We start from the raw sequence: 21,419 nt of genomic DNA, 5'->3' as shown, positions 1-21,419 counted from the left end.
TAGTAGACCAGCAAAATACTGTGGACATAATATACTTATAACATGCTGTAAATTATTACCAATAGTAAGTCCTCCTCTAGGGCTTTGTCAGAGATAGTAACAAAGATTGATAGACTGTTGGGTAGACAGGTTTTAGAGACATCTGGAGAAATTGTCCGTTCATTTATGCTCTGCTCTTATAACAAAAGAGTCAAGAACCATAGCAACTGGGATGTCTTTTAATTTCTACATTATGGAATTGAGACTATTTGTGCCAGAAAGTAAATCTTCCTTTGTCTGGAATAGCTGTTTTGGATGCAAAGGGGGAAAAATGCCTTTGTCACATGCCCACCATGGCCACGGCTACCCCTGCCATGCTCCATCCCCTCCTGGCCCTCTGAGCTCAAACACAACCCTGATGCGGCCCTCAATGAAATCATGTTTGACACCCCTGCTCTAATGTTTGAGCTAGATAAATGAAGAGACAGAATTTAAAAGTTTGAAATACTTAAAACATTCCATTTTGTTTAAAATAAAAAAATGAGGTTAGATTTGATTGTATTCCTGTTCATTTAAACACATTTTACATGTTATGCAACCAAAAAGCAGTCCTTTGCTTGAAAAGACTGACAAAGGATCACTGCTGCTAACTTCAGGCTGCAATTCTAGGAAATAATGTTAATCCTGATTTCTAGGAAAAACTACTGTTGCTATATGAGCTGTTGACACCAGTTTCTGCCCCTCCCCTTGAAATCAGACTAGGTCCAGTTGCGGAAAATTAAATAATATGTACATTGAAAATGAGCCAATTATATGAAATAAGGAAAATGAACAATTTCCGCAGATCAATTCCTGGATGTTCTTCCAAAACCAAGTAACACATAAATGCACATTTATTAGAAATGTTCCAATGCCAAAAAAAAAAAAAAGGTTTCCTGTGAGCTGATACATAGATTATTCTGAAACGGTACAAATCATAATGAAAGAAAACCTGTTGAATAACAAGTTGAATTAAAAGTAGATCATTATATGATAATATTCTCTGCCAAATAAAAGTTGCCACGGAATATGCTATTTATTGATTTATTGAATTAATATGTAAGTGTGGCCGTGAGTTTTAAGCTCTTCCATATTCATCAATGCTGGTTTCATGTTCATTAGTTATACTAGTTTTCCTAAATGTTACCTTTTCAGTTTTTAACCTACTTCTTTATTTCATGGTTTCATAAAATAATAATAACCATGGAGTTGAAAGTGGCCATTTAGGCAATTGAGTTAAATGTCCTTTTTAGTTCAAGGTCTAAAGAAAAGTATCTCTCCCTTAGGACCTTCTGGACTCATGATTCCTGCTCAAAGAGCAAGGGGCAGTTTTGGCTAGGAAGGATTTGGTGCAACTTCGTGATGTGCAGCAGTTGTGCCCTTATCTGGATCTTGAGACCCAATGGATATTCACTCATGACCTAGTCATTTCTTAGCTGGATTCCTGCAACACATTCTACATGAAGCTACCCTTGAAGAGTATTTGTAAGCTGCAGCTGGTGCAGAATGCAGCAGCATGCTCAGTCCTAGGAGCTCCTAGGATTACACATATAACACTGTTACTGTGCAAGCTGCATTGTTTACCAGTTTGCTTCTGGATTCAATTCAAAGTCTTGATTGTTACCTTTAAAGCCCTACACTGCATGGATCCAGGGTGTTTGAGGTGCCGTCTCTCCACAATGGCACATTGGCATAAGCTTGCCCCACTTGTGCCAGCAGAAGAGACTTCCTATGGATGTCCTCTGCTAAGGAATTGAAGAAGGTGGGGTCAAGGAGAAGTGATGTAGCCCCATGGAACATTCTATTATCAGAGGTGAGAGCTGCCTTCTCTCCTTTGGTCTTCCAGATGGGTATTAACATCTGGATTTGCTGGTTGACCTGGGGTCCTGTGGAGGCCATTCATTGCTGGAGGTGACTGATGGGGTAAGAAGACCTCATCCCTCTCCCATCCATCTCTTAGCTCTCTTAGTTTCAGTATTAGTAATACTATTTTCATCTGTGTAGTTTTTAATTTTTTAATTATTTCACCTGTTTTATAACTTGTAAATTGCTCAGAGTAACCTTGTAGGGGAGATGAGAAGAATAAAAAATTAACAAACAAGCAAATAAAATCTCAGACAGGTGGCTGTCAAGCCTGAAGGAAAATCCATCACTTCTCAAGATAACTGGTCCCACTTCCAGCTTATAGTTTATTTTAATGTTGCCTCATATTGTTATTCTAATCATTTTCCTATTGCTGTTTTTAGCTTACTTATTAATGAAACCAGAGGGCAATGATCCCAATATCCCATTTAAAGCCCTGTATCATAGATAGACAATGGCTATATTCAGATGCAAATAGGCACTCCTTCATAGATTGTTACTTTGTGGTAGTCAAGGAGCTTGGGCATCCCAGTTATGCCATCAGCTATTTTGTTAGGAAGATGCATTTCCAGCAGAGCCACCCATCCTAGCAGATAATAGAGAAGGAGCCAGAATAAATAGGATCCACTAAATAAAAAAATAAAAGTCCACTTGAGTATTCTGCCAAGAAAACTGAACCAGGGCAATGTCAGCATGATATTAGAAGATGTGCTCCCAAGATCAGAAGGTGTTGAGTGAACTACTTTGGCCAGAGGAAAAGGAAGTTTCAGTGTTGTCAAAATATACATACTGTTGGCATAAGGAACATCAGAATCGTGAACCAAGATAAACCTGATGCTGTCAGAACAGAAGCAGTCAGAATAGAATGAAATGGTTGCTTCACATTGAAGAAGCATGAGATATGTTGTGGACAAGACCATTATAAAAGAAATGGAATAATCATCATTGTTAATTAAAAAAATAAACTCGGTGCTTGGATTCAACTAAAAATGATAGAAAAATTCAAGCTCATGAGATGCCAGTCTACAAATTGGTTTATGCTTCAATCTCAGATAAAGGGGAGGTGGAAGATGAACAGTTTCATGGAAAGTTGTAGCACTGTATCATCATAAAAACGAAGAAAGACATCATATCAATTATAGGACATTGGAAGGCCAAGTATGGTAATAAAATAGCATTTACAATAATAGAAAAAATTGGACTTGGTTTATGAGTTGAACCAGGAAACAAACTAATACACTTCTACAAAAAAAATCCATTTTTTTACAATAGATTCTATTTTCTAACCATTTAAAAGAATTTCAAACTTTATGAGATAGACCGCACCAAATTAAGCAGACTACTGTATATACTGTGTAGCAAAAAAATGGGATTGAACTTCATTTAGCAGCTATCCAGCATTTGCTGACTGAGTAGAGCTAACTGCTCAGTCAGAAAATGCTGGATAGGTACTCACAGAAGTTCAAATCACAAAACCATGTTTGCAAAATTAAAGAAAGCATTTACAAAACTTAGAGAAAGCAAAGTTATCTGTGCCAGATAACAACCTCAGTAACATTCTATATGATGATATACTGAAGGCAATTTAATTGATTTGATGGATGTAGCAGCCGAAGCTAAACTAAAAGAAATGGATTATAGATTATTGCTATTCCTGATTTTAAAAGATAATGATGATATAAAAGTAAGCATAAACTAAGATCATATATGATAATTTTGATCCAAAAGCTCTGTGATTGCCTAAATTTTAGAGGACCAGGGGATGTTTGGAGTTTGAAGATATATTGTGAGCACTCTCACGAAATAGTTGCCAGATAAAAGATTTAGACCCAGAAGGCATACAAATCATTGGATGTAAGTTCCAATAATTTATTTTCTAAATATGCCTCTGAAATCTATCTGGAGGTGAGAAGTATTGTTGGAAATACAGGCTGTGTCTGAGACAGGCCTTTACAACATGCTAGCTTAATGTTATTTTTAAAATTAAAATGCTTTATGAGTTAGGTAGAGTAGGAACTTTGTAGGATACCAAGAATATATGAAAAGTTACATTATTGACCTTGACATCTTGCTTGCGTCTTAAGTCATATCATTTATAGAAAAGATATATGCAATCATTTATACAACAATTTTGGGAAGGAAAATAGAATATAAGATTGAATCATCCAGTCTACATGAAGAGCCATGGTGGCACAGTGGTTAGCTAATTCTTTTGATTGTCAGAGGTTCGATCCTCACTGCCTCAAGGTTAACTCAGCCTTCCATCCTTCTGAGGTCAGTAAAATGAGGAGGCAGATTGTTGGGAGCATTATGCTGTCTCTGTAAATCTCTTAGAGAGTGCTGTAAGGCCCCATGAACCAGTATATAAGTCTAAGTGCTATTGCTATTTGCAATTAAAGTTGTAAGTTTTATAGTCAGTGACTATAAGTGGACAGTGGAAAAAGAGGATTTGAAATAGTGTGCTAGTGGTACCAGAACCTTTCATACAGTAGCTACACATTATTTAATAACTCTCTCTGAGAACTTAGTATAATACTGAAAATTACTTATAAGAAGATGTTATCTTTGAAATGAATTAAATATATTTCTGAATAAATCTCTATAGACATTTCATTTTGAAGAGAGTCTTTCCACTATTTGATTGATTTTTTTTGAAGAATTCCCAATGCAGTTCAATTTGAGATTAATTTAGCAATCCAATTAGTATAGAATCTCTGTATTAATCTTTTAATTAATGGGATCTGTATTCCTATGGAACATTTAAAAAGTGTCCTTATCTGCAGTGCTAATTAGATGTGTAATTTAATGCCTTTAACTGATTTATCAACAGCTCAAGTTGTTTGTAATTTAGGATTTGGGAACATCTCACCACGTACAGAAGGTGGAAAAATATTCTGTATCATCTATGCCTTACTGGGAATCCCACTCTTTGGTTTTCTGTTGGCCGGAGTTGGAGATCAACTAGGGACCATATTTGGGAAAGGGATCGCCAGAGTAGAAGACACATTTGTTGTGAGTATGCTACATACATTGCAGATATGATATGATTGTTCTGCAGATATATTGTTCTGAAAGATGATTAAGTTCTGTTAACGTTGAAAATATTTTATTACAGATATTTGATTTTGATCATGATTTGGGATTAAAAGTCTAGCATAAAGTAAACTGTATATAATGGTGGATTGATAAAAAATTATTTCTTCCTATGAATACGCCATAGAATATTGTATTATCTTTAATTTTAAAATAAATTCAGTGTTGCATGCAAACACATGCTCTCTTTCTTATCCATCTTTGTCCTTGCCCACTTTAATACTAAAAACATTGATGAAAAAGAGAAGAAGCATTTGATTGTTCACTTAACAGCCTTTCACCTCTAAATACCTTCTTATTTAGGATTAGGAGTTGTGTGTTCATGAGTCCAAACAGACATTTAAGCCAACAAGGCCAACAGTATGAATGCATGTCTGTACAAGTGATAATAGTAGGAATAGAAAGATATGATTTAGATTAAAAGAAAAAAGAGAGGGCTAGTATTCTCACCAGTCTTGAATTTAATGGAGCTTTTCAACTACTTTTCAAACAAATTGAGGGTCCCAAATTATATTCATTTGTCTAAACTCTAAGTCATTCCAGTTTGGAAGCTAACTAGGGATGAATCTGGTTAGCTCTTGTATGGGAGACCCTTTCCATCATCCCTTCCTCACAGATCCCACTCCCACCCCATCAGCCCTCATGTTAGCAAGGCTGGCATCGGTCACGGCCAGGTTGGGCTAGTGTCTTGGGGCAGAGAGCAGGTTCCACATCTCCCCAAGTGACTGAGGCACGCCCAGCACCAACAAAGGATCAAAAGAAGCTCCAGCAAGAGTGAGGCACTGGAGAATCAGCCTCAGTCGCTTCTCCATGCCTGCCATTGCACTTACCTTCTCAGGCCAGGCAAGGAGTGACTGGGAGGGAAGGGTGAGTGGGGGGCAGCAACTGATGGGAACACCTGACAGAGAGACACAACAGAGGTCCCAAAGAGCTGCATGCAGCTCTGGATCTGCGGGTTACCGATACCTGATCTAAGCTGTAGGCTAGATGGAAAAATCTGAAAACTTCTTCAAAAAGCAATGGGAAAATATTTCTATACTGCACCAAGAACATAGTAAATATATGGCTGAAGTCCGGGAGTCCTACATTCCAGAAGGCAAGCCACATTTGAAAGTGAGCTTGGAAACTGAGATGTATTTATGATGGGGTTATGTGATCCCTTTTTGTTACTGCCTGACAAGCAAAGTCATTGGGGAACCCAGACTCATTTCATAACCATGTTATTAATAGTTGCAATGATTCACTTTGCAACTATCACAAGAAAGATGGTAAATGGGGCAAAACTCGTTTAACAATTGTCTTGCTTAGCAATGGCTCACTTGTAGTCATAAATCAAGGACTACCTGTACAGTTTTGTACAGGTAGTATTGACTCCCAAGTTCTCTTCAGGCAAAATACAAACCAATGGATAGTTATTGAGCTTCCACATGACTTAGGTCCATTTGAGAGACACAGAGATTTTCATAGAGCAAACATATGATGATAGAGATCATGTACACCACTTGGTTTTATGAGCCGTGAGGGCACAGTGGTTAGAATGCTGTATCGAAGGCTAACTCTGCCCACAGCCAGGAGTTCGATCCTGATCGACTCAGCCTTCCATTCTTTGGAGGTTGGTAAAATGAGGACCCAGATTATTGGGGGCAATATGCAATAATGCTTATATTGTAAACTGCTCAGAGAGTGCAGTAAAGCACTATAGAATGGTATATACCATATTTTCCAGAGTATAAGATGCACCTTTTTCCCCTCATAAAAGAGGCTGAAAATCTGGGTGCATCTTATACACTGAATACAGCATTTTTTGCCTCCTGAAACCTCGCCCCCTTCACCAAAATGGCCGTGCATAGCCTTTAGGAGCCTTGCAGAGTGCTCCTAGGGGCTGAGGAAGGCAGAAATGAGTGAAAAATGGACCGCTTTTTGCTCAGTTTTGCCCCCCCAGCCCCCAGGAACACTCTATAAGCCTCCTAAAGGCTATTTGTGTCCTTTTTTTTTTTGACAAAAACAGGCCCATTTTCACAAAAAAGGGCTGCTCTTTGCTCATGTTTTGGAGGGGGGGGTCCATCCCCAGGAGCACTCTACAAGCCTCCTAAAGGCTATTTGTGCCCTTTAAAAAAAAACGGGCCCATTTTCATGAAAAATGGGCTGTTTTGGGGAGGTCTGCAGAGTGCAAACACTTTTTTAAAAAAATTGCCTCTTCAAAATCTTGGTAAGTCTTACCCTCCGAAAAATACGGTAAGTCTAAGTGCTATTATTATTGGTCCTACACCAATTATAATAATATTAAGAGATCCTAAGTATGTTATGAAGGTAGCTTAAATCTATGAGACAGAATTTTGTACTGTGGGCACAATGTGATTCTCTTAATCAGGTAGAGAGTTGATGGGATTTCCCTCAAAATATCTTTTGGTAAATGTTTGCTGTATTTGAAAGAGTGTCCTGTTCCTACATTTTACAGGAACAGAACCCTTTCCCAGGTCTTCCAATAGAGGCAGAAACCCATTTCAGCTTTTTTACTTGTATTTAATATCCTATTTCAAATTTATGACATTTTCCTAAATAAACATCAACAGTTCAGTAAAACAAGTAATTGGTGGACGCTTGTTAGAGATGCAGCCTAGAAGTAAGGAAAAAAAAATTCTGACAGGGAGAACAGTTAATTAATGGAATAACTTGCCTCCCGGAGTTGTGGATGTTCCATCATGGGAGATTTTCAAAAACAGACTGGACAGTGATTTAACCAGATAGTATAAGGCCATCTGCTTTGAGTAGGCAGTTGGACTAGTACACCTCCAAGGTCTCTTCCGGCCCTAAGATACCATGTTCTATGTTATAATGACTTTGAAGGAATTTCTGTTACTGATATTCAGTACAGCAATTATCAGTGGAAATAAATTACTTGAATACAAAATATATTGAAATCAAATTACAGTACTTTATGTAACCAATACAACACCTGACATCATGAAAAAAGTATGAACACTTTGTATGACATATAATTAGGTATTTTTGTTATGATATCATTTTCTTCTTAAGAGAATTTCCTACTTTTTATTGGGAGAATCCTTCCTTTCTTGAATAACTGTATATAAAATTTGGTAATTATAACTGTGGTAGGTTAGCTTCATCCTGTGAATAGCTATTGCAGGTGGAACTATTGAAGAAAGGTAGATTATTCTTACTATAAACAATTTGTAGTGAAATGCATCCAAATAAATATTCATTTAAATGTTATTTACATCACCTATCCACCTTACACTGTTTTTTTCCTTTCCCTTTCCTGCCTACTGCATTTGCAGAAGTTTGTTGACATGATGGATCCTGAAGTTTCTATACATGAAGAAGAATGAGAGTAAATTTGAAATTTAGCTTCCCTCTGCTCCCATTTATTCACTACACATGGTTGTAATTTCATGGACAGTTACTTGCTATTGAATCCCATTGATAGCGATTACATTCTCCTAGATAAATATCCATGGGAGAAGATAAAGTTCATGATAAATGCTTGTATGAAGACTTACCCATCTATTTTGTTTCCATCATAAACAATTCCATATATACTTGGTGGCTTTGATAGTGATTAAATATTCCTATAATCTGTATATCTGCTACAAATACTTTACAAAGAAATGTTGAAAAACCTTTTTTTAACCTTGTGATTTTGCAATGGCTTTAATCTATTCTGCCATCCTTTGATTATATTGTTAGAACTGTTTAGCCATCTATTTTGATTTAAAACTTTGCAGATGGTGTCACATGGGTTTTAGTAGAAAGATTTATACATTTTATAAATGCATACGTACATATACATAGGTGAAACAATATTACTTTACTAATAATGGATTCTTTTTTTCCCCTTTTTCTTCTGTGTTTATTCTTTCCTCCCATAATAGAAATGGAATGTGAGTCAGACAAAGATCCGCATAATATCAACAATAATATTCATACTGTTTGGCTGTGTTCTGTTTGTTGCTCTTCCGGCAGTCATTTTCAAGAACATAGAAGGCTGGAATACATTAGATGCAATTTATTTTGTAGTTATCACCTTAACAACAATTGGATTTGGTGATTATGTTGCAGGTAATATTTTACCAAGTTCTATATGGAAAAATAAATCATACACCTTTATTATGTACATAAATGCCTTCTCAATGTATATTGTTGCAAAAGACACTTTCTCTAAGCCCAGCCATCAATAATGATCTAGCAGTATTTTTTACAACATGCCAGACTGGTGTTTTCTCTAGGTCTCCCTGTTGGAACTGAAGTAGAGACCTTTTGAATGCAACATATTTGTTCCATTCAAAGATTTATTTGTGTCCCAAACCATAAAAGTTGCTCCAAGTTTACTTCATGTTTTATCAAACATTTCCCATGAAAAATTAGATTTCCCATTTAATTAACTAACTAACTAACTAACTTTAAAACGGTAAAATAAGGTACCATCATGTTTTTAGGTGCTATTGTATGAGATTGCCTAAATGATGATACAGGTCAATATCCAAACATTAAAAATGAGCAATGTCCTGAAAAGTCCCTAAATCCTATGAGTTTTCATTGCTCTCATCCCCAAGTTCTCCTAGGAGACATTGACATCCTGAAATTTCACAAAATATCATGAAAAAATATTGAAATTTCATAGTAGTTTTTACATTCAATATGCAGATGTTATCTAGGAATTTCATGGGTGTTTGTGGGCCCTCTCTTGCAGCTGGAAACTAAGCTAAATTGCTTTACTTTATTCTGTTAAATATTCAAGTGAGAAGAAATTAGGATCTCTATAAAATTTGTGTTTTATAAGAGTGTATCACATCTGCATGGTAGTGTAACACTTGTAAATACCACTCTGCTTAGATAGATCCATACTATGCATAGTATGGATCTATGTACATTGCTTCTTCAGTTTTCCTACTTGCTGTATTCAATTGATGATTCTTACCTCCAGAAATTATCTTACTTATGCAGATTTATTTTCATGCTGCTACTACATATTATATAAGATGGCACATAATCAATCAATTTGCAAAAGAGAATGTTGTTGCACTATAAGCTAGTTACAGCAAGCAAAGAAAGGATATAAGCTTGAGAATCAGGCTGATATTCATGCCTTATCATTAATATATATATTAATTACACTGGCCTAATATGCAATACAGCCCTGGTTCTAATCCCAGTAAGGGTAAGGCTAGCTGATGAGAGCTAAATAGCTTGAAATGGATCCATACTAGTCTCCCTTTATTTATTTATCAGCATAAATACAACACACACACACACACACACACACACACACACACACACACATGTATGTATGTATGTATGTATTTGTGTTACAACTCCTGGTATGCCTAAATATGGGAGGAAGGTCATTACTCCCTCTTTCTGTCCTTCGGCTTATCACAGAAGACCATGCAGGCAGAAAACCATTTTTTTTTATTTTTAATGTTGCCTTTTTATATTTGTGTTGTATTTGTACTGATAAATAAATAAAGGGAGACTAGTATAGATCTATTTCGAGCTAATTAGCTCTCATCAGCTAGCCATACCCTTACTGGGATTTGAACCCAGTATATATATATGGGATATATCATATAAGCCAATATTTGTATGTATGGATATAGTGTGCTGTTATATTTTATATTCATATTTGCATATAATACATGCTTAGTTTGTAAGATGAAAATGGCATCACTAATATATTTTTTTCTAGCCTGAATGTTTACTTTTTCCTATGTATAAAGGTATCAGATATACACTGGGTTCCATATCTATTTTTAAAAGTTAAGTGACTTTCATGCATTAATATGTATTATAGGGAAATGGACTTGCTTTAAAACTGGTGTCTTTTTCAGAGCTAGAATGTTTTTGTCTTATTTTTATGCACTAAAATGTATATCCTGGTTATGTTTATAGTAAGAACAGTACGTACCAAAGGCTACTTAACTAAAACTGGAACACCAAGTACATTAGTAGTCTCTATCATTATACATTAATATAATGATTTTTCTCTGCAGCTCTCACTGTTTTTATAGTTTTCGTTACTATAAAGAAAATCACAGTTATTAGTAGAGGTTCTGTGCATCTGTGCTATTAAATGTTTTCTGTGCCTTGTCATCTTTTGAAATAGAAGGATGGATGGATGGGAGGGAGGGAAGAAGGAAAGAAGGAAGGAAATAGAATTCAAGAAGAATGTGTTCCTAAGTACAGAAGGTAGGATAGGCTAAATGGAAGAAGATGGGACTTGGAGCCCAACATACAATAATACAATACAATACAATAGTAGAGTTGGAAGGGACCTTGGAGGTCTTCTAGTCCAACCCCCTGCCTAGGCAGGAAACCCTATACCGTTTCAGACAGATGGCTATCCAACATCTTCTTAAAGACTTCCAGTGTTGGGGCATTCACAACTTCTGGAGGCAAGCTGTTCCACTGATTAATTGTTCTAACTGTCAGGAAATTTCTCCTCAGTTCTAAGTTGCTTCTCTCCTTGATTAGTTTCCACCCATTACTTCTTGTTCTACCCTCAGGTGCCTTGGAGAATACTTTGACTCCCTCTTCTTTGTGGCAACCCCTGAGATATTGGAACACTGCTATCATGTCTCCCCTAGTCCTTCTTTCTCTTAAGCTAGACATACCCAGTTCCTGCAACCGTTCTTCATGCTTAGAGATGATTTCTCACAGCAAGGGAGGTTGCTCCTCTTCTTGCTCTTGTCTCCAGGCAGGGCAAACACCCTACCATGTTCTTAATTTCTAGCCTAGGGTATTGACAGGGATCTTTGCTGCTGTCCCTTCACCCTTCTAAACCAACTAACAGGTTGCTTCCTGTTGCTCACCTTATCCAGAGAAGAAATGCTCTATCTTAGAAAAGATTAGTTATCACGAACCTGACAGAATTACCTAGACAATACCACTGAGGTCAATATAACAACTCACAATTCTGTATTTCAAATTCCCAAGTGCTTTAAAAAGAGAAAGGGAGAAAATAGACAATGTTTAGCCTTCAATCTTCTGTGTAATTAAAAACAACAGCAAAAGTTTAAGTACATTAGAGTGACAAAAGTCTCAGCAATTTTTAATGTGTGTGTGAGAGAAAAATAAATTATATGTTGGATTACTGGTGTATATGTCCTGTCTTTTCATGGAAGAAAGAAACATTCGGTGCATAGATAAAGGGACAAAGTGTCAGGCTGGCTCCAGGTAGGTCCCTAGGAAAGAAAGTCCCTCGATTCCATTTGAAGTGATAAGCTCTTTTAGAAGGATTAGTGGTTGCAGCCAGGGCCGGATTTAGATGAAAAGAGGCCCTTGGCTATTCCACTTATGGAGCCCTTTCATCTCCCATTTTTAAGTTTGTAAATTACATGAGAGATAATAAAATACATCATTACTGTGATATATATCAATATATTAAATGAAACATGTTGTAATTGGTACTAACCTTTATAAAAAATGTGGCACGGATAATAAATAAAAATAAAAGGCCCCTCTTGATCTTGAGGCCCTAGGCTGAAGCCTAGTTAGCCTATAGGAAAATCCGGCCCTGGTTGCAGCAGAAGCAGGCTAGAATTAATGTTCCCTCACAAAGAGTTACAGATTTTACCCTTCTCCCAAGCCCTCCTCCCTTGACTGGTTTGTCTTCATCCAAAGGTGTGCCATATAGGTGTTTTGGGAACCGCTCAGATGTTTAGTCCCGCTTGGTGCAGCTCACATTCCTTTTCCAGCTTCTGCGGCCTTGAAGACTAAAACAAGCTGGCTCTACACATCTGGTTTCTGTCAACCCTGTCACCCCTTCCCTGTAATTCATTTCTACCCTCTAAATGCCTCTTCCCCCCAGCCACCTAGCAAGTTATGGCAGATGATAGAAAGTACAAGAAACTAGGAATCTGAATTAACTCAAATAAAAAGTTTTATCTACCATATCTCTATGATATGTTTCTGAATTTCAGCCTCTGTTTGTTCCCTAGATGAACAGAAGTGTGAAGTGGAAATCAATGTTTAATTTAACTGATCTTTGAATCTGGTGCCTGGCTGGAAAATAGTACAATCACCTCTAAATATAGGATCAGGTTGCCAAGCAGGCTTTGGCTACTGTTGGTAGCAGACTAAATGTTTTGTTTGCATTTCCAAGATTTTATTTAAAAGTCTGATGCATTCTGTTTATAATGCTTCTGCCTTATTTATTTATTTATTGCAGCATTTATGCCCTGCCAGATTTAAATACACCCATAATTAGAGTCAGTAGACTGCTTCTTAGGTTTAATATGTTGGTGCTGATAATCGGATTGCCCACTGGCTGAGGACTAGAGCAGTGGCCTGGAATATTAAGAGGAAGTTTCACTAATTCACTGGAATGAATGAAATTGCTTAACTTGTAATTGAAAGTACTATTAAACATGCATGAAAGCTTTTATCTCATGTTGCCATGAAATGCCAAAAATACAGGTAGTCCTCATCTTATGTCCTTAGTGGAACCTGCCCTTTATGCTTGTCAGTCATGGTGATTGCAAAGTGGATCATCATGGGACAGACTCAGTCTTAAGACCTTTTTCTGCGGTGGTCATTAAGCAAACTTATAAGGAAAAATGCTATCAGACATTTTTGTTGAAACCTGGAAGTTAACTGGGTTTTGGCAAAAACAATCATTGTCATGTAATTGTACAACGCTGCAAATGACGGCAAATGAGAGCTGGTTGCTGAGCACCTGAAATGCAATCTTATGACTGTGGGGGTGGGGGGAGCATCCATAAGAACTTTGGAACTGGCTTAGAACTGTGAGTACCTTTTAGTGGCCCATCTTAACTCTGAACAGTCACTAAGCAACCAATCATAATTTGAGGAGTACCTGTTTTTTGTGCTTCAATCATTAGACTCAGTGGCTTAATATAGATGACATAGTAGGGAGATGCAGAAACAGGCATCAATCATAAATGCAATGCAGAAAATAATCAATTTTATATTTTAGTAATAGTTTGCTAATGTTACTTAGATAGCAAAAGTTTCAGGATGCAAAGAAAGAAAAAATATAAACAAATTACAATAAAATTAAAACATACAGTAGTAGACTTGCATAAATTGTGAATTAAACACTAAATTTCTAAAATGCTTAGTGGGAAACTATCTAGAATGCTAAAGAGTGAGAGTAAATGATTACTAAAGAGGGAGTCAACTTATTCTCCAAGTCATCTGAAGGCAGGACAAGAAACGGATGGAAACTAATCAAGGAGAGAAGCAACTTAGAATTAAGGAGAAACTTCCTGACAGTTAGAACAATTAATCAGTGGAACGACTTGCTTCCAGAAGTTGTGAATGCTCCAACACTGGAAGTTTTTAAGAAGACGTTGGATAATCATTTGTCTGAAGTAGTATATGGTTTCCTGCCTGAGCAGGGGGTTGGACTAGAAGACCTCCAAGCTCCCTTCCAACTCTATTATTCTGTTATTAAAAAAGAAACAGAAACCTTAATAATTTCAGAGAAAAAGACACTGAGCTGGAAGAATAAATGATTTATGTTCAATGCAGGAGCTGAGCTCTCTTGGCCCCTTCTTAGATGAGGCCTCTCAATGATAAGAGGGCTCAGATGTTAAGCTCCACCTCTATGCTTGAGTAATTGGGGAAAACCAGGAAAAAGGAATGGCCACACAGCCCCTTCTTCCAGTAACAAGCCTGAGTTACCAAGGGTATCAACCTCACCTCCTCAGTCAACTCACAGTACTCCCTTCTACACCACATCATATTCCATTGCCTACCCCCCAAAAAACTATCTTGTGCAGATCACAAGATTCGAGCTGTGTCACACCATGCATTTCAGCAGCTAGCTATTGTAGTCCTACAATACAATGCATGGTCAGAATTGTTGAATACTCTAAGCAACAGGAAGCCTTGTGTGCTTGCAGGCCCCAAAATATTTATCTCCTGCCTTCACTTTATTTATGCCATGGTCTGTAGTGCAGATGGGATTCTTATCTACTATATTTAAGGAAATTCTACCATAATTTATCACAGTAAGCAACCATCTCAGTAGACAGCAGGGTTATACCTATTATAGGTTCCAAATATTGTGCCAAATATGATGATAGAAAGTTTAATCACAGTTGGAATATAACTGGTTCCCCTGCTGTGGGAGGACAAGTACTTTCTGAATTCTTTTCTGTGTCCTGAGCAGCATACAAAATAGCTTTCTGTTTATCCAAGGCAATGTTTCTCAACCTGAGCAATTTTAAAATGTGTGGCCTTTGACTTCAAATGCACACATCTTAAAGTAAAGGTAGAGAAACACTGATCCAAGGAATGAAGATGATGGTCACAGAGAGTTGGAAGAAACTTAGAAGTCTTTTTGTCAACCCCCTATACCATTTCAGAAAAATAGTTATCTATTCTCTTCTTTAAATCCTCCAGTGATGGAGCATCCACAACTTCTGGAGGCAAGTTGTTCCACTGATTAACTGTTCTCACTGTTAGGAAATTTCTCCTTAGTTAGTTCTTTTCTTGATTAGTTTCCATCCATTGTTGTGTTGCCTTCTTGGGAAATAAGTAGACCCCATTTTCTTTGTGGCAACCTCTCAAATATTGGACCACTGCTTTCATGTCGCCATTAGTCCTTCTTTTCACTGGACTAGCCATACCTAATTCCTGCAACCATTCATCATACGTTTTAGCCTCCAGGTCCCTAATCATCTTTGTTGCTCTCCTCTGCACTTTTTCCAGAGTCTCAATTATTCATCTTCAATAATTTTATACTACTACTTCAGTATTTTATTAGTTTTCAATACAGTAAAATATGAAATATAAAAGGAAAATTAGAAACAAAGATTAAAAATGAGAAAAAGGAAAGTAAAAAAAGAAAGCAAACCCAGAAATATGTCTTCCATCCTTCTTTCCAGTGAGTAATTTCCATCTTAACACTTTTCCCTTCCTCTTTAACTCTTTTAATCATCAAATCCATAAGTCATAAAATTATGATGATGACACCATCCTTTTTCTTGCTTTTATCTCTTAATTGTATCTCTGTCCATTGATCATTTGATGATTCGTGGAGTTTTATTCACTCTTACTTTTAGTAGGATGTATTTAATATTTAGATAGGAAAACTATCCATTGCATCCTTCCCTAACTACAGTATTCACATGCTCTTAGAGCTAAGAAAAAGCAATCAACATTTAATTGATACAGCTTTTAGTTTTCTCCCAAGAAATGTAGGCATTAAAATCAGTAAAAGCAACATAAAGTACAAGCCGTGGCTTGTATATCTCTAAAACTAATGGCTGAGTACAATCCTTTGCCATATTTTGTGTTTTTCCTCTCTAAAGCCCTTCTCTCATCAATGGGAATCGTTTCCATAAGAAATGACTCTATCAACTTTTAGTTTGAAGGCCTATTGTAATTCTTACTATGTTAACCGGTTTGTTTTGCTAATAACTTGCTGGCAGCTCTTCCTTCCTTCCTTAAAATTTGGCAGAATTACTGTTAATTCCCAGTCTTTGAGGACTTTGTCAATACAAGTACATAAGTAAAATAAAAATGGAAGGTTTAGAAAGAGGAAGGTTGCTGTGTTCCTATATTGCTACTAGAACTGGTGGTTGGAGTTGGCTGATTGGAGGGAGCTGTTAGAAAATTCACAGATCTCCTTTTATCAGTGTCATTAGTTTTTGGCATTGCTGGTTTGTTAGCTGGTTGTGTGAATGAAGTTGATGGGGGAAACTGGGTAAGAACATGGATTGTTAATATGACTTAGGAGGTTGACTTTCCATGAACATTAAAAATAGGAGGTATGATCATAGGTTGACCCTTGCTGTTATAGAAGGAGAAGTAATTTGGGCTGATCTTTCTGACTAAGACTTTACCAGTTTAATGGAGAAACTGTTCCGTTTCAAAGCAGAAGCAGATACTTCTGAAAAGGAGACCACACATTCATGGTATACCAAATCACAGTTTAGTATTATGTTCAAAAACCTATTTGGTTTAAGAACAAGTTATCTTTACCACTGAAATTGTATTAAAGTTCTAAACTGCTTGGAATATAATTCTATGTTAATTTAATATTGGGTTGACTTTGGTCTTACCTGTGAAGTTAATAACTTTTAATAAATAGTAAAGAAGTATAAATGACAGGTAACAGGTATCCAATACAAATCTATATTTATTTGATTTCTTTTTAGGGGGATCAGATATTGAATATTTTGACTTTTACAAACCAGTTGTGTGGTTCTGGATTCTTGTGGGCCTTGCATATTTTGCTGCTGTCTTGAGCATGATTGGCGATTGGCTAAGAGTTATATCCAAAAAGACCAAGGAAGAGGTAAGGATCTCCCAAGGAATTTGCAAAGATGTTATTAATACTGTAACATTTTAATGACTTTTGCCCTTGCTATTCTCATAAATAGCCTAGATTGAATATTTATATTTCATCAGTGTTATTTGTATCAGTATTTATTATTATTATTATTATTGATTTGGTTTTTTACCTCACTGCAATCCAACAAACAATGAGTAGCTTACCAGTAGAATAAACAAAAATACCAAAGTTAAAAAAAATGAAAATCCATAAAACCAAAGCAAAGAGAATCATGACCCAAATGGCATTTGGAAAGGTTTGATGTTCAACTTCTTCTGAAAGGTGTCCAAGGTAAGTGTGGACCTAACCTCAACCAGAGATCATTCTGGCACTGCCACTGAAAAGCAATACTTCCAATTGTCTGACCTCTCTCCAATCCCGCAAAACTGAGGAACAATCATCTATTTCTTTTGCCACAATTATAATTGACTTCTGTTCCATAGATATGGTCCTGAAGGTAACTGAGTCTCAAGCCATAAAAAGCTTTATGGATTAACACCAGCACTTTAAATGTCACTTTGGCAGCATCCTCAGAGCAGTCTGGGTTCGTGATGTATATCTGGGTATCACCTCAAATACCTAAATGGCATCTCATATTGGCTTTATATAGAAAGAGGGAGAAAATTGATTCTTGAAGTACAGTATAAAGGAAGAACCACTAAGTGTACTTCTCCCCTATCACTACTGACTGGAACCATGGTGGTGCAGTGGTTAGAGTGCAGTACTGCAGGCTACTTCTGCTGCCTGCTGGCTGCCTGCAATGTGGCAGTTCAAATCCCACCAGGCTCAAGGTTGACAGCCATCCATCCTTCCAAGTTAGGTAAAATGAGAACCCAAATTGTTGGGGGCAATAAGCTGACTCTGTAAAACTGCTTAGAGCTGTAAAACTGCTTAAGGCTGTAAAGCACTGTAAAGAGGTATTTAAGTCTAAGTGCTGTTGCTATTGCTATCTACCAAGATAGGAGTAGAACTACTTCTCCCATTGTCTAACTCCACAGACAGTATGATACCAAGATTTATTAGAAGTTGTACAAGACTAGGATAGACATACCACCTCTGTCCATATCATGTCAAAAGTCATCAATCAGAGCAACCAATGATGTCTACTATGGGTCCAGATAATTCTTATGTCTAGAGTACTTTGTAGTTGATTCTGAACCATCTTCATTTTTTTAAAAAAGACCAGATACTAAAGAAGGCTGTGACCTCTTTAAAGGATGCCAGTATCATCCACTGGTCAAGGAACAATTAATAATCTCTTGGATCTAGGAAACAACTTCCCTCCAGCTATCCAAAGTTCCTGCCAGCAAGTAACCAAGGGTATCCTAGAGAGCACCATTAATCAGAGGAACCAGCCAAAAATAACCCTAGGTTATATCCCAATCATCACACCAGACCCTGCCCATGTGGAATCCAGATAGAAGTGAATCTGAGTGGCTGTACAGAAAAGAACATAAACTTTTTTTGATCATTTTATACTCTGTAAAATAAACAAAACAAAATTATCCTCTAACATCAATAACCGTTGGCAACCATTTGTGCGTGAAGTATATACACAATATTACAAAATGTTGCTATTTTTAGAGAAATAAATTTATTTTGGTTGCTTAACAGCAAATGTAAATAAAAGTTATCAGTGTGCCCCAGAAATTTAAATAAAAGAGAATAATCAATGTCCCAGTAGAGTTGACAATACAAAAGAATATGGGCTGTGGTTTCTACAGCATCAGGTTACAGACAATTTGTTTATTTGTTTATTAAACTGATTTATACAGCCACCGATCTCACAAAGAAGTGACTCTAAACGGCACACAACAAATTTAACAAATTGGTTAGCAAATACATTAAAAAGTATAAAAATTAAACAAAAAAAGAATAATAGATGAAGGAATGTTAAAAATAGCAAAGCCATCTCACTAATCAACTTGTCCCTGGTGGGGTTTCATGTGGGGTTTTCCTATATTTCCCTTCCAAAGCAGCTGTCGGGAGAGAATTAAACTGTGATAGTTCTGTTCTGTACAGAACATGTTACTTCAATGCAGATGCATTATTTTAGTAATTCATCAGACAAGTTGTGCATTATTGGTGAAGGATGTAGTCTCACAATGATTTCCGTTCATTTGTTCTTTTTTTTATCTTCCTTCCTGGTATGGTCCCATAGTCTGGGAATTAAATTGTGCACTGTTTTTTAAAACCTATTTTCTATACTTTCTAATATGAAACTTTGGGCCCTACTAGGAACAGGGGTTTATTTTATTTATTTGTACCCCATCTTTAGTATTTTTATGAATAAGTCAAGGTGGCGAACATGTCCAACACCTGTTCCTCCTATTTTTTTGCACAACAACATTGTGAGGTTGTCTGGGTTGAGACAGAATCACTGGCTCAAAGTCAATCACCTTGCTTTCATCTGCTGCTTTCATCATGCTGAGAGATGCTTCTGGGGTTTAGCATCTTTTTCTGCATAAGTATTTTTTTTAAAAAAATCTGTATAAATACCTTGATCACATTTGGAACTCTCTTAACTGATCAGTGAGCTCTGCACCCTGCAATAATATTACATATTCAGAAATAATTGTAAAGGTGAAGTCCTTGACCTGTGAAAATCAAAAACTTTAAAATTTGATCAAGAGAATGGCTTGGCAAAATGTGTTATGAGTGGCAAAATCATCTTCTCTGTACCATGAGCTCATACCTCCGGATCAGGGAGTTTCACATAGCAAATGAATTCCTCAAAATCTTTGGTTACCACTTACTTGGCATATATTGAATAGGAAAATTATGAAAGCTTATGATTTAGGGTGAGTTTAAATATTAGAAGCACTTGAATTGAAACTAGTTTTGTTTGCAATCCATATACTTCATTCTGTAGTTCATTTTGTAATATTGTGAAGTAATTAGCCTCAGGAATGGACCTATGGGTTCAACTGAAAGCCAGCCACTAGATCTAGTTTTAATTCATGTAAGTTATATATATTTTAAATACTAGCCTGGGTAATATTTGAGTGAATCTTCTACAGTTTTAGATATAGAGAGCATGTGATAGACATCAGTATTGCATTATAGCTAAATAGTATTAAATGTTTTTTGAATAAATAGCTAAAATATGTAATTGTACAGGTGGAAATAAGTCATTCCAACAAGCATGCTATTTCTGTAAAGTTCACAGCTTGTTTTTGCTTTATTTATAGAGGAACATGTACATATATCAATTGTAAAATCACAGTTGATATTAATCTAACTCACAAATCAGTATTTTGATTAATTATGAAAGAGATTTCCATTCCAGATGATAATTATAGAGTTAGTGGTTGGCAGTAGTTTCTCCTCCCCCTTCCTCTCTTTCATTCTCTCTCCCTCCCTCCTTCCTTCCTCCCACTCTCTCTCTCCCCTCCCTCTCTCTTTCTGCAGGTAATTCTTAGACAATAATTGTACTATGCTTGAATTGTATAAGAGAAATGGTCTCCCGAGGTACTATTTTGCCAACTGATATGTTTCGCAGGCTATTTTAAGAAAAACTGAAATACATTTTCAATCTTATAATAAAAATACTGACACCTACTCCATTTGGATTGCAGTATTGATTTATATGGATCTTTCAAAATTGTTCAGAAATTTCAATGGGTCCAGAATGTCCTAGCCAAATTATTGACTGGTTCAGCAATTAAATGACTCCATTCATTGCCTATCTTCCTTTTGCAAAAATAAAAATGCTATTATAATTTGTAAAGCATCTATATGGCTTAAAATTAGGCTATCTAAACATGTTATTCTTCCTTATCAGCCTGCTCAGACTTTAAGATGTTGAAAAGGTCTTTTTATTTGATTATCACCACCATCAAAGATATATCCAGAGGCAATGCAAGACATTCTCAATTACTTTTTCTAGGCTTTGGAACTTTCTGTCAAGAGAGCTCAAGCTTTTCTTTTGTTATCCTATTAGGAGGAAGAAGTGGATTTTTTTAAATCTAGGGTAGTCTTTGGCGTAGAGGTTTTGGATTGGTGGTGAGAGGTTACCACTTGTTTTATTGATGGATATTTTTATTTTCTTTAATGGTGTTTCATTATTTTGATATCTTTCATTTTTATTGTCACAAACAGTGCAGATATAAGTCACTAC

The 21,419-nt window shown here is 36.4% G+C and overlaps 1 protein-coding gene across 1 annotated transcript in view; it reads left to right on the top strand.

The window, feature by feature from the left end:
• KCNK2 (potassium two pore domain channel subfamily K member 2) overlaps positions 1-21,419 on the top strand; it is a 70,213-nt gene that overhangs the window by 36,631 nt on the left and 12,163 nt on the right. Inside the window, exons 4-6 of the mRNA XM_081940809.1 lie at positions 4,733-4,893; positions 8,868-9,054; positions 17,124-17,263. Of these exons, the coding sequence (XP_081796935.1) occupies positions 4,733-4,893; positions 8,868-9,054; positions 17,124-17,263 (488 nt within the window). The remainder of the gene's footprint in view (positions 1-4,732; positions 4,894-8,867; positions 9,055-17,123; positions 17,264-21,419) is intronic.

The sequence above is a fragment of the Natrix helvetica genome (genome assembly GCF_964273705.1).
Source record: "Natrix helvetica genome assembly, chromosome: 2".
NCBI lineage: Eukaryota > Metazoa > Chordata > Lepidosauria > Squamata > Natricidae > Natrix > Natrix helvetica.
The sequence above is the reverse complement of the archived record's forward strand: the minus strand, read 5'-3'. Positions and strand labels throughout refer to the sequence as shown.